The following is a 13970-nucleotide window of genomic DNA, read 5'->3' on the forward strand; positions in this document are numbered from 1 at the left end:
TCCTTCAGTCCTGCCTATTATCTGCTCTTCCTCCAACTGAGAATCCTGCCCATCATCTCTTCCTGTTTTCCATGCTGCCGTGTTTGATAATGAATGGTGTTTAGACTCTGAGAGATCTGTCTGTAGTACCAACTAAATTAACACAATGGATGCATATTACCGTGCTTTCTTTTTTAGAAAGTGCTGGAGAAAGCAAAATAACAATTTGGCGGGTTGTAGGTTCATAAAAGGAGAAAAATAATTCTATCAATGGAAAATAAACAACAATATTGCATTGTAAAGGATACCATAAGTATGCCTGTAAGTGGTGCCATTCAGGACATGTCTGAGAAAAACACAAAGAATATTTTTGATTTAATAAAAAACTGATGTGTCAAAAATCATTTGCTTGAGTTGTCTTTGTTTATATTTTGTCAATCTGTCTTGCCAAACCATCTCGTTTATTCAAAGCATATGAAGACAGACTATCAGGACGAGACTATTTGTAATGTAAGCTGGACACTTACAGTAAATAAAAACCATGAGTGGCAGACAAAAATGAAAACAGTAACATTCAAAGGTTTACCAAGCAGGATATGTCTAAACAGAAAAACGTAGGGACTCATACAAAAATAGCTGCTCTCAGTTATCACTTATGACCTTCCTGCACAGTGCTTTCTGCCTGTATTTTCTTATTTTTTCATTATCTTGCTGTATCCAGGCCGCTTCTGGGCATCAGATATGAAGATCTTGGGTTTGCAGTTATTTGCCTACTTGGGACTGAGACTCAACCATTTACTATCTACTATCTGGAACTGCTTACTGGTGTGTCAACAAACTGCAATCACCACTTCCTGCATATTATGCCAATAAAACTTGGGTATACCTTGATGCTCAAAATTAAGGGGCTTGAGTGCCCTAGTGTGCACAATGAAGAAACAATGAAGAAACAAAGCAGGTACAAATATATATATATATATATGTATATATATATATTATATATTTATGTGTTTTACTATCATAAGCAAAGGTTAGGTTATGCTCAATAATGGTGCCAGATTTTTTTGCATAGTAAAGGACACTCACTCTCTTGTTACTGCATAATGTTTGGCTAAAAAAAGGTCTGAAATCAAAGCCAGTTGTGATATCCAAGTCTCATTTTTCAATAATAAAACTCTGATCGCTGTTTGTGAGGATGCACATTTAGTTTGCGTTGGCTACCCACAAGCTACATATATTTGATCTCAGTTTTCAAGTGCGAGCAAGTAAATCCTGCTCGCCCTGTGAAAACCCCCTCCAGATAGAGTTACAACAGGTCTAAGCCTGCCAAAGAAAAGGGAGTCGACCGGCTGCAGGTGTTGCACAATATGCACTGCAGACATGAAATTTGGTTTATGATACAAAGATTACTTTCAGTATAGTTTTCACATGCAGAGGTTTCACATGTACCCATTTTTAAATGCAATTCATGTATTAAATTATCAGATAACTCTTGTGTCTTTGCAGTACACAAAGACGCTTCGTGTAACACATATTGAGGAAGGAGAAATGCATCAAGTGGCTAAGTTTTTTTTTTTTGTTTTTTTTTTCTCTCAGGCTATGTATGTGTGAGTTGCTTAAGATTGTAAGATCGTGTGGATTGTGAAACATGTTCATACAGCTTCTTGCATGTACTTGTGAGCAAAGACATTCTTTATGCCATCTTACTGGTTTTGGTTGGGATTTATTCATACAGATTATCAACTGCCCTTTCTTATGTATGGAAGTAAACCGCCATTATAAAACAATCACTACATAAACTACAGTGTACAATAGCTCAATTAATAATTTATTTCATTGTTATAGTTGTCGTTTTCTTCCACTTATCTTGTCTGGGATAAGCAGTAGTCTCACTGTCCTGCATATGATATGATATGCACAGAAAAAATAAAGTCACTCAACGTATGGAATAATGACATTAAAAACTCAACAGCAATGCCTTTTTACAAGAAACAATGGCCCAGACACTCATTTCCATCCGTCTAATTATCTATCAGAATGAGTGCCATTCATCACTGCAATCATTGCAGATAAAATATGCATTGGGTTCCTTATTTTTCAATACAGTAATGTGTTGCACATTGCATAAACAGCGACACCTAATGGCTAAAATATAGACTACAAAAATGTTTTTGAAGTACCACATCACTCCCGTAGGGGGCGCCTAATAACAGAGAAAATCCATAGGGGGAGGGGCGAGCGCTGCTGCAGGTCTGTTCACAGGGCTAACTAACTCCATCAACAAGCTAGTTAGCAGTGAACGATACGATAACGTTGTCGGTGATGTTCCAGCAACAAGAGGACATGGACTAGCTAACTGAGAGTAAATCCAGTGCCTTGACAATCACTATCAATCTGAGGACCATTTCAGGTGGTTATAATTAGCTGCTTCATTCATGTCTCAGTTGCACAGAGGAGTTTGAGGTCTTAAGTGGCGGGCAAGCTCAGTCATCAGCTCGCTGGGATAACACGGCTCACTAACCGGTATGATTGTTTTGCTGATAGCATGCTAGCCGAGCTAACAATAACTAGAGTGCTCGAATGTGTTTAGGTCGAGGTATAGCAAAAAATAGCTTCTGTGGGTTCACAGTTTAGTTCGGGAAAGGTTTGATGGCATACAGCATCCTCTTGTAGTTAGCCTCTTGAATCGTAGCGTTAATTGCAGTTGCAGAGTTATCGTTATGACGAGAAAAAGTGATCGGCGACATGTAAATAGTGGTGACTGTGAGCTGAAATTGGCTAGTTAATGCACAAGAGGCGCGTGACTGCAAATGGTTTGCATGGGTTGTAGGTATATTTTGCTGTAGTTGCCGTTTTATTGCTGACATGATGTTGTCCATAAACTAATGTAATGTGTATTCAGTAACGTAACATGAGCTGGTTTACAGTCATATTAGGCTTGGGCTCATGCGTTATATAGACCTACTGGGTATTGTCATTATGTAAATATTAATGTTACTCTCACTCTCAACAGAGAAGGAGCATGGTGGTCCCGGACAGTGCCAGCGTGGTCCCCCAGCCTGGCAGCGGCAGTCCCACTGGCCTCATGGAGAGCTCCAAGCCCGAGTGCGAAGAAGAAGAAGTGGAGGGGGGTCAAGACCTGGCAGGGGTGGAGCTGGAGGAGGTCCGAAAGTTGCAGGAGCTTGTTCGTAGGTTGGAGGTCCAGAATGAGACCCTACGCAACAGGGGGAGCAAGAAGGCTGTCATCCACAGAGGAGCCAGCAGCAACAGAAATCTCTCAGCCGCTGTCAATATCAATGAGAGGCTGTCTTGTGAAGAGGTGACCAACTCCCAACTCAGACTGGAGAACAGTAGCAAGCTGGGCCACGCAGACTTTGAACTCTCTCCCCCTCAGGACAACAGCAGCGGTGAAGAGATGTCCCCACTGCCCGTGACCAACAGGTTGGAGGAAGGGGATGAAGAGGAGGAAATAGAAGAGGAAGAACAGGGTCCATCCGGGGGCTTTCTCACCTTGACCTACAGCAACGGAGGGGGGCAGTCCCGGGGGCAAAGCCAGACGCCGGAGAGCCCCTCTCAAGAAAGTTATGAGTCTGAAACACTTGCAGAAAGTGACTCAGGGTTGGACCAAACTGCACTGGATGAAGTGGATGTCCTAGATTTGGAGGATGAGTGTGCGGAAGTAGAGGACGAGGACAGTTGGTATGTTTTGTTATTTGCATTGCTTGTCTCTGGTCTGTAGTTAGCCTTTGATTGTCTCCCATTATCTCACATGGTTGTGTTATCAAGCCTATATTTCTATAGGTACTGCACAATACAGTTTGCAAATGGGAGAGAGGTCACATGTCCAGTCAGTAATTTGTAGCAGTGCAAGTGAGTCAATTTGAAGGGAGGTTTATTTCTGTTAGTATAGGCTACAGGGATGCCACATTTAAAGTTTGCATGTGGATAGTTAGAGGAGCCGCTTCAGCTAGATGAGTCATTAGTGCTTTTTCACTTTACTCCCCCCATGGGACATTTACTGCATTCTGTACTGCAGGTTCTACAGATTTCAAATTAGAGTTATTGCACAGCTGTGATACAGACTGTCTTTTTTGATCATTCACACTGTACTTTTAAAGGTTTGTTTAAGTTTAGCCAACTTTTTGATCACTAACTCTACATTTCATATTACTTGAGCAAGTGAAGAGATGTTAGAGATGGAGAAGAGGGAGAGAAGAATGACTCTGGACTGACGAGGAGACAGAAAAGAGAGAACAGCCAGCTAGTGAGAATAATTTCTTGAGCAGCTGACATGTGTATCCAAAGGCAAGAGGCTGTTAATTGTCTCTTAAACTTGACTCTGGGCTCTGTGGTTAACGTCAGGCCTGGCCTATCTGCTACCTGTTTTGCAGGTTATGATTAACACAAAGCATTATTTTTACTATCCACACCCATCTAAACAATGCATGAATGAAAATGCTGTGGGCACCAGAGGAGCTCTGTCAAGCTGTATGAGAAAATGATTATAATGATGGTTATTGTTACTGACTTGACACAGCATAGATCTGCATTCCCCAAGCCCTGTTACACAATGTAATAACAAAGCTATATTTGCGTTAGATAATTCCTGAATGCAGGTCAGGGTGAGCTTATAAAAAACAGTTTGTTTTGAAACAAGATGAATTTTGCTTACCGTAATTCTCCCTATTTAGTTGGCAGAATAGAATTACCTAAATGTGACAGTAATAGAAACTTAATCTCTATTAATCCATATTAATTTTATGCCAGATATCAGACTAGACATGTTTGTTTATGCTGTGCACGTTGTATTGCCTAAAAGAGGTACCATATTGCGTTCCTGCTGGCTACTTAAGCAGTTGAGCCATGGAGCTTAACAGCCAGACCATTCATGACTTAATTTAAGTTTCACATTATTAGCCATACCATACGTGCTTTGTGAGGTTATCATAGCCAAAACACCCAGTAATCCTAACATCAACATAATCTGATCTGCTCTGGGCTGGATGCTGCCACATGGCTAAACTGCTTTGGGTGAGATTGTGACAGCATGTGACCAGACGCTGGCGAGGACTGAGACGCTTAAACTGAGAGCAACTGCAGGATCTCTTCTTGTGGGGTTTTGATTCATATGATAATATCCGCGCAAAAGAAAAATTACATTGCCAGTGGTACAGAAAATGTTACATATACAAGCAAAAGAGTATCCACATTCTGAAGTTGTTCCCAGACTTAATTAGACTAAATTAGGACAATGTTTCAGTCCTACAAGGTCAGTCTAAGATTGCCATGTAAATGTTCATCTTGTTCTTACATTGTAGTCATTTTGTTTATTATGTTTGTTTTTTTGCACAATTATCTCAGACTCTTAAGCTTAGCTAAATGGTGTCTCTGGCCTATTTGATTGCAAACACAGTCTTAATTGTCATTTATATCTTAATTTAAAACTAGGTTGCACAATGAAATGAACGTTTGTAGTCCCCTTCTGCTGCTGCACACATAGAACATACACACAGGTTATTAAATTTAGAATAGATTAGAATAAATGTGAATTTGCAGAATTAATTTGAATTTGCAGAGCACCTGTCTTCATAACAGCTATAGGATTAGCGTGTTAACCTGTGACCAAAACCCGAGGGTGAATGGATCAAACACGAGAAGAAAGTCATTATTCCCCACACACACACACACACACACACACAAACCCACACACAGAAGCTGTGCTCTCTGGTAGGATGTGTGACCTGAATATTACTTTCTGCATTGTTGCTCATTCCAGTGGGAAATGAGTCTTTTTGTATTTGTCCAATGGGAAGATGATTTGTTGTTGATTGGCCCAGAACCAGTCAGTCCAGGCCTTTTGTGACCCCCCTCAACTACCACCACAATTTCTAAGCTTGTGGTGAACTAATGGCTGTTTGCTCTCACTGGGGCAACAACAGACACATCTCAGAGGAGGCATTGAAAACGCCAAGTCACATGCTGATTTCAGATTCAAAAACACCTTGGCTGGTTGTTTGTAGATGTGATTGGAGCTTTCCAGCAGTGGAAGTTAATGTACAAGTGTTGCCAAATACAACACTAAATTTCTCTGTTTGGCTGTGTTTTGGCTTGGACAGAAGTCAGTGTATTTTTCAGGTTGTGCAGTGCATGTAGTGTGAGTGGAACCTGTCATTACATAGGTTAGGGTGAGCTTGATATGAGTTGCAGCCTAGGCAAATGTGCATTTGTTAAGTGTTTAAGAAGCTGTGATAATGATGTTCAAAGATGCAGCACTCCCTTCAGGTATTTGCTGACTGACTGTTTGGTCTGATTACATCAGTCATTTTAAACATACCTGCTTGGCTGTTCGTTTGATGTGACGATTTATGGTTAATTCTGCCTGTGCTCAGTCATGCCTGTGTTGTATAGTGTGAAAAGCATTGTTACTGTGCATGGCATGCTAAATATTATTATGTGCATACCTTACAGACCAGTAGTTCAACCTAATCTTTGTTTTTTAAATCTTCTGCTCTGCAGTAATTGGAACTTCTGACAAACATGTTTAATAAAAAGTAGTAGTACTTTTGCAATCTGTGTTTTACTCCTCCAATGCATTTTACTCTTTGTCATTGATTTCTTTTGCCTGGGAATATATTTTGATTCTTCTTATCTGTCTCCCCTCCACAGGTTGTATGTGTCTCCAAAAAAGCAAGTAGCAGATCCAGGCCCCGAGTCTCCATTGAAGTGGTGTCGGCAGGCTCTTGACCAACGCAGCCCAGAGACAGAAATTGCTTGTCGGACCCTAATCAGCCGTTTGGACCAGAGTAAGCATTTAACAAATGCATACATTCCTATTTTCATTCCACTCTATAAATACCTAAACCAAAGTATGTATTAACCTGCGTTTGTAATTCATTACCTATCTAAGATCTAACAATCTTTGAGTCCATCATAAAATGCAAAACAACGAGAGGTTTCACGGTAAATTATAAACAAATGTTTGTCATTGCAGTAAGCGTGGTCAGCCTAAATCAAGTACCTAATTCAGGTGAGGGAGACAGTCTTACCTCCCTCTGTGAATTTACTGTTCTTATTTACTGCTCTCGCCCAGTGTCTGTGACAAAGTCGTATGACAAAGCCCGAATGATGTGCACGTGCCGTGTACGTGTCCGATCCAGCAGACCCCATGCATTATTTATCCTGCTTGCAGCTTTTACTTCCTGCACACTGCAGGATCTGAACAGCAAAGCCATTCACACCGGGGCTCAATGACTACATGAAGCTACAGGCTGGGTTGGATTACCTCCTTTGCCTCAGGGCAGCTCTTCTTTTTAAATGGCAGCACTGTACTGTGAAACTGCCCAGTGGCAGAGACATTGTTTTTGCCAAACTGCAGAAACTATAGGATTAGCAGTATAGGTGTAGACAACTTCAAGATATGTTTTTTACATTAAACTCAAACTTTAAACTGAGCTTAAACTGGTCCGGTGATTTTAATGAACAAGAGTAAAATAAATACTTATACTTAAATACTAATGGTTAACATAAATGATCTATTTTATGGAAACGCTGTCCAACCAACAGATCTATCTAACTAACTCTTAATGGAAGAACCCACACTACCTGCCTCTGGTTACAGATATGCGGTGCCACATTTTCATATTGTGTTTCTCTGCACCATCCAGACAATTTCCTGGAGGTGATGAGTTTTCATTTGTTGTTGTCGTGCGTCACTGTGATTGGCCCAGCTGTTTCAGAGCAATGAGACCAGTTATTTATGAATCATCACACCCTCCGATCTACATTCACCTTCACCCAGCCCTTTTGCACTTTACGCTGCTGTACCTGCATGAACCAAAACAGCAGTGGCACTTGGAGACACCCACAGTCCATGTGCTCAAGACCTACTGCTCTCCACTTGTCTTTGCATCATTAAAATGAGGGCTTTAATGTTAATTACATGGATTCTAGCCATGCTTGGCTGTTCTTTATGTCTCTCTCTTTTTGTCACCCTGCTGAAGGTATGTGTATTTCTTCTCTGAGAATGTCTGATCTCTCCTCTCCTGTTCCCTGCAGCGTCTCGATGGAGGAACATGTACAGTAGCCCATCAGCAGATGCAGGCTCAGCAGGCTCAGGCCTGATCTCTCCTGGGTACCACAAATCAAATAACAAATCCCTACTAACCTGTGGCACTTCAGGTATGGCATGATATTAACAATGCTGCTCAGTTTCTGCCCAACACAACAGTGGGATTGACATCAGTTATTCTAAGGATGTAGATCAGTTGATATGTGTGCACACCGATGCATCAACAATGTGTCCTCTCAGAGGTCTGAATGGTAATGTTTTTTAAAGGCTGTTCTGACATTATTGCATGTTTTACCCAGTGTACTGTATGCCACATATACTGCACAGGACTATTATTACCATTTTTCAACAGCATTTCAGATCTTTTCCAAATTAATTTTCTCCTTCTACCTGACAGACATTGTTTAGCATTTATTTTCTTCCTGAAGTAAAATGAACAAAGGTCAACAGTCTGTCTGTTGTCTGTTCAACAGCAGTGAATCCAGGATTACCTTTGTTAATACAAATGTTTGTGGTAGAAGGTGAAATTTGGGCCCAGCGCGTGAACACATCACAAACACAGATCTTTAGGTTTAGGTTACATCATTTCCACAGCATTCACTTTAATTATTTTACAATGAAAACAGACATAACATTCTCTGTGGTGACCTGTCTATTTCAAGCATGTTAGCTTGAGTTGATCCTCGTGTTGCTTTGAAATGAGTTGAAAAATGTGAGTGCCCTGCTGACGAAAACAACACATTTGTGATAAGATACTTTGGAAGATGGTCAGCAATTATGTGAAGTATATGTGGTTTACAATTCATGGGATGGTAAAAAGGTGCATTAAAGGTGTTAAACAATGCTAACATGTGTGAAATGTATAATGCTGGTGAGCTTGTCTTGTGGTGACACTTACCGTTACTTTGCACTCCTGTTGTTCCTCACTTTGTCTCACAATACTTGACACTCTGCTGTGCAGGGACCAACACTGCTGATGTTGCTGTGAAAACCCTGTAAATAACGAACTTTTGCATGAACTTGTAAATGCTTCGCTATCTAATCCCAGACTATTTTACGTAACCAAATGCCCTTGGATGATGTTGTCATTTCTCATTTGTCAAAGTCTGAGAGTTAGGCCTGTGTCAGACAGACACGTCTGGCAGGGGAACTTTGCATACAGCTTTTCTGGGCATCATCAGCAGACAGTCCTTTCAAGGCTACTGCTGCTGGGCAAAGCTGTGGTAAAATTGGAGTGGAGAAACATGTTAATTTAAATGCATCAAATGCGGTTGTCAAACAAAGATTTGTCTTCATTCAAACCTTAAATTCTCAAATATTGGCTAAGCCAGTCTGATAAACTGTTAAAGATTAAACTTGAATCTAAATTTGTGCTGGGACAGGCAGAGCTATGTGTGTTTGCTGAGTTGGGGTCATTTATACTTCACACACCTTCTCTTTTCTCTAATATTTCCCAACTTAAAGTGTTTCAAAAAAATTCTTCTCTCAATATTGTGATATGCCGCTTAATTACCTTAAAGCAATAATACAAATGTATGAGTGAGACTTTGACTCACATCTGCTGACATCCTCATCCATCATCCTGTGATTGTTGCCCTGTGGCTCTGCGGGGAAAAACATGTCACTCTTTATTCACAGGAAATATCCATGCAAACGTTTTATTTTTTAATTTAAAAATTTTAATGTGCACTAGTCTGAAAAATGTTTCGAATGATGATGATCACACCATAGTGTTAATGGAACACTGCCTTGTAGCCAGGATAATACAGGTCCTGGTCTTATTTTTTTTTTTTCCTCAAGTTCTTTTTCCACTGGTCTGATTTGTTAAAACATACCACATGGCTATTGTTTCAGTACCAGCCTTAAGACACCTTTAAATCTATATAAAAATCTAAATAAAAATCTCCGAATTATAAAGTTGGGAGAAATGTGAAGAATATCACTCCCATTCAGGTATGAGATGCACCTTGTTGTAATAGGTATCCCGCTGTGTTTACAGGTGTCACAAGCATGCAGTCAGCTCTGAGCTCACAGTCCTCCATAGACAGTGAGCTCAGCACCTCTGATGACTCCATCTCTATGGGCTATAAGCTGCAGGATCTCACTGATGTCCAGATCATGGCTCGCCTACAGGAAGAGAGTAAGTAGAGGTGTTGTGGACTTTACATGCACTGGACATCACGTGTTTCCAAATTCATCCACTCTTTATGATGGATGATGAAGAAAGGGACCGTTGCTGGCACAGTTCAACTAAGACCATTTTCTTACACTTCAGTGGATCAAGAATATCTTTTGATTGTGTTTCGAAGCTCTGAGTAGTTTTTCTGTGAAAGTTTGTAGCAGTTCTTTTCAGTGTACAGTTCAATTGAAATGTATTATTTCAAATATTTTTGAAAGAATTGAATTTTTTTTTTTGTATGATGGTGTCTTGTAATCCTATGTGGGATGGGTGTAACATAGAAATGAAAATGAACTATCTAACGTTGAATCTGTGTGTGCATGCAAGTGTGTTTGCATGACTCCCTGAACTCTGTATTTTTGGTATCAGGTCTGAGGCAAGATTATGCTTCAAGCTCAGCGTCTGCATCGCGTCGCAGCTCCACAGCCTCTCTGCAGTCCCTGCGCCGGGGTGGCACCTACAGTGATCAGGAATTTGACAGTTACAGCTTGGAGGATGAAGAGGATGAGTTCTGCTCCATGCCCCAGCGAAGACATCGCTTCACCCCCTCACCCTTAGGCTCACCCCGGTGCCTGTCTCCCTCCACCTCCAGCTACGGTCAGGAATACAGCAGCCGGCCCGGGGCCCCGCGCACAAGAACACCCAGACGGTCACTCCAGGGCCCAAGTGCAGAACTTCTAAAATTTGCTAAGAGTGAAGGTAGGCTATAACCAATGACAATTCACCTTCCATACCCTAGGTGGAGAAGGTCAGAGTGTTTGAGACTCCTTTTGCACCAAAGCTGTAATGATGGACATGAAGTTGTTGCTGAATGTGTTGTGTATGTGTGGTTCCAGAGGAGTTGAGGCACAGCATGCCCAATCTGGCCCCTCGCACAAGCCTACGTTCCTTGGAGGCAGTCAGAAACAGCCGCAGCATGGAGGCTAACCTCCAGAGCTCTGGCAATCGCATGTCCCACCTGACTCACTCCCCCTCCACAGGTAACCCTACCCTCTTCACCTGGTCCACACCTGTCCTGTAAAAAACATGTGCACATCGCCCTTTGCAATTTCACTTATCCAACAGTTTTACCTCTCCTTAACCTCTGCATGACCACATGCAAGGTTTGATCAGTATCCTGGAAGATTCTTGGTACCCTGTGTAATATCCAGCTACTACTGTTACTGTGGGGTCATATCTTATGAGGACACTTTGGTCACACAATACACACTCCTGGCAATGGTTTCATACTTTTGCGAGGATATACAGGTGGCAGCAATGTGCCAACAAAGGCGGAGGAGAAGGTGACTGCTCGCCAGCCAAAAAATGTATACGACGTGTGTTAGATCTTTAGGATACACATAATGACTTGTGTTGAGTAACACTCATCTGTCACTGGCACAAGACGGTATCAAACTTTTTACAGTGAGGCTGCCAGTGGCTACTGTTTTGTAGATGTTTCAGAAACCTTCAAGACGTTTGAAAAAGAGTGTTTTTCTTTTTAACTGAAGATCATTTTAATAAATGTAAATGTACAAGAAAAACTGCAATATATACTGCATACAGATGTCATGCGCAGTTATTACTTTTTCACAAATAAATCTCGTCCAGTAACAAACAAAACAGAAAGGTTTTTCACTTGTAAGTAAGTTCCTAAATTAAAAAAATGCAACATATAGGTCTGTAAAGCACACTGACACACTGATATTATCTCCCAAAAAATCTACAGATATATCTGTAGATATATCTACAGATATATCTGTCCATATCTACTGATATATCAAAACAGCACTATGGATCTGATGTTAACACTAACCACACACTCATAGTATATGGGCCTCAGCTACATTTGAGTTCCACAAACCAATCCCAAATTTTACCTTTCACTTTCCCTGACCACTCGTCTTCCCTAACATACCCCAGGTATTGCACATGTAATCCTCCTTTCACCTGCTACTTGATTATTCCACTACCTTGCTCCAAATGTATCTGTGAGAATCCATTAATGCTCCTCCCAGCTTGCCTACAACTTCTACATGACTCAAGTGAGGTTTGGATTTCAACTACTGCAATTTTTCTGTATATAGTAATATTTATGTGACTTCCGAACTGTTATGAAAGAAATAGCTGGTGGAGATTCTATTATGTCTCTGTGCCTTTTTCTATTCAAGGCATGGCTAGTAGTCGGCTGCGTAGCAGCTGCCAGTCACCTCTCTCCCTGAGGGCTCCGGTTAAAGCTGTCACTCCCATTGGCTCCATGGCACCTGGTCGTCAGTCCTCTAGAGGTCTGCCTGTTGTCCAAGCGCCGCCTGCAGGAGGGGGTCGCAGGGTCCAGTCGCCAGGCTCTGCCAATGGAGGAGCTTATATACCCGGGAGAGCCTCCACTGGAGTGGGAAGACCTGGTATGGGCCGGGGACAGGCTGTGCCATCAGCATCCACCAGGAGTAAACTTTCACAGCCCACCAGGAGGTGAGTCCTTAAGTGGAAGTCTATTGAGAAACGCGTCCTACTAATAATGGGGAATTTGTTTTTAGGCTGTTGAGATCATTGCAATTTGATAGTTGACCTCTTGTGTGAATAAACATTTCCTATTATGTTGACAGGTCTTTGGGCATGACTAAAATCACAGATGAATCCTGGAAAGATGGCTGTTACTGAGGCTGGCCGGTGATGAAGGATGTTCACTGCTGCAACCCTCACCTGATCTCCCCCCTTTATTTCTCTTAGTACAAACAAGACAGCCACTGTGTCCACAAATGTGTCGTACAACCTTTCAGTCTCCCGTTTCAGACTGTGGTGCTGGGCTGCACTGGATTCGTAGTTAAGACTCATCTCTTTCCTTCGCATGAAACATTGTCAACCCACACGAAGAGGATGTGTAGGCAGACAACAAGGCACACATGCACACTCAGTTTGTGATATGGACCAACTCAGAGCTTCCAGAAGATTTGTTTGTCAGTTTTACTTATTTTTCTATAGTAATTATGAGAAACTGCTGGAATATTAAGGGTTGTATTACTGTTCTACTGATGTAATTGATATGAAGACAGTTTAAATGAAGATATTGCTCGTTTGTTTATTTTTTGTTAATTCCTACTAGATGAAGGTTTTGAGTGTTGCATGCTTCATGTTGTTTTTCTTTATCCTTCCATCCCTACACCGTTTCCACCATTACATAACTGGAATATGACTAATCTTCCATGTGTTCCATAATGTGTGTGAATGCTTGATTGGTTCATTGTGAAATTGTCATGGGATTTGTGTTGTATTTATGTTTTGCTCTTTGAATCAAGCAACAATGCAAAACTCCTGTAAACCACACTGCCCTTTTAAATTATATATATATATATAAAAAACAAAACAAAAAACATGGTTTGTGCCAAGGTGCATTTCAGCTGCAACACTCTTTCTAATATAAGTAATCTTGATTCATTTAAGGTACTGTGCTTTCCAGGCATTTTTATTGCATATCCAGAGCTGGTTTGGAGTGTTTGCTTTGGATACCACTGTAATGAAATGTTTATGCACGAAGGCCGTGTGCCTTAGACAGCTATGCACCCTCATGCAGAGTGCCTCTGAAAATTTGGAGTTGTTAGTAAAAATGGATAATAAAGTTTACCCTGAAACTACAATTATAGCATTATTTTTATTATTCCGTGCATGCCAAATCGATACCTGTTTGCATCACAGGCTTATAAGTTACAATACGCGGCAGTAGTAGTGCGATGTTACCGTCATCATCTGCCGGATATTTGCTGGGTGCAT

General features: G+C 41.2%; 1 protein-coding gene across 2 annotated transcripts; it reads left to right on the forward strand.

Annotated features, from left to right (window-relative positions):
- The first annotated feature begins 2206 nt into the window (after positions 1–2206).
- On the forward strand, positions 2207–13837 carry zgc:66447 (SLAIN motif-containing protein-like). 2 transcript variants are annotated; one of them, XM_046406026.1, is made up of 9 exons: positions 2207–2502; positions 2993–3678; positions 6646–6782; positions 8035–8157; positions 10047–10187; positions 10596–10925; positions 11063–11206; positions 12377–12674; positions 12809–13837. In XM_046406026.1, exons 2-9 carry the CDS (start codon positions 3002–3004, stop codon positions 12861–12863), a joined length of 1905 nt encoding a protein of 634 aa, XP_046261982.1. In that variant the 5' UTR covers positions 2207–2502; positions 2993–3001; the 3' UTR covers positions 12864–13837. The 2 variants fall into 2 exon arrangements, with proteins under 2 accessions (XP_046261982.1, XP_046261983.1); XM_046406027.1 differs by having other exon boundaries at positions 2207–2389.
- The last annotated feature ends 133 nt before the right edge of the window (positions 13838–13970 follow it).

The sequence above is a fragment of the Scatophagus argus genome, chromosome 12 (assembly GCF_020382885.2).
Source record: "Scatophagus argus isolate fScaArg1 chromosome 12, fScaArg1.pri, whole genome shotgun sequence".
NCBI lineage: Eukaryota > Metazoa > Chordata > Actinopteri > Scatophagidae > Scatophagus > Scatophagus argus.

What these genes read in the sequence shown, in the direction of transcription:
- zgc:66447 (XM_046406026.1), top strand. Translation starts at nt 3,002, where the DNA reads ATGGTGGTCCCGGACAGTGCCAGCGTGGTCCCCCAGCCTGGCAGCGGC. An exon ending in GTAGAGGACGAGGACAGTTG is followed by an intron (nt 3,679 to 6,645) that starts GTATGTTTTGTT and finishes TCCCCTCCACAG; the next exon opens with GTTGTATGTGTCTCCAAAAA. An exon ending in GACTCACTCCCCCTCCACAG is followed by an intron (nt 11,207 to 12,376) that starts GTAACCCTACCC and finishes TTTCTATTCAAG; the next exon opens with GCATGGCTAGTAGTCGGCTG.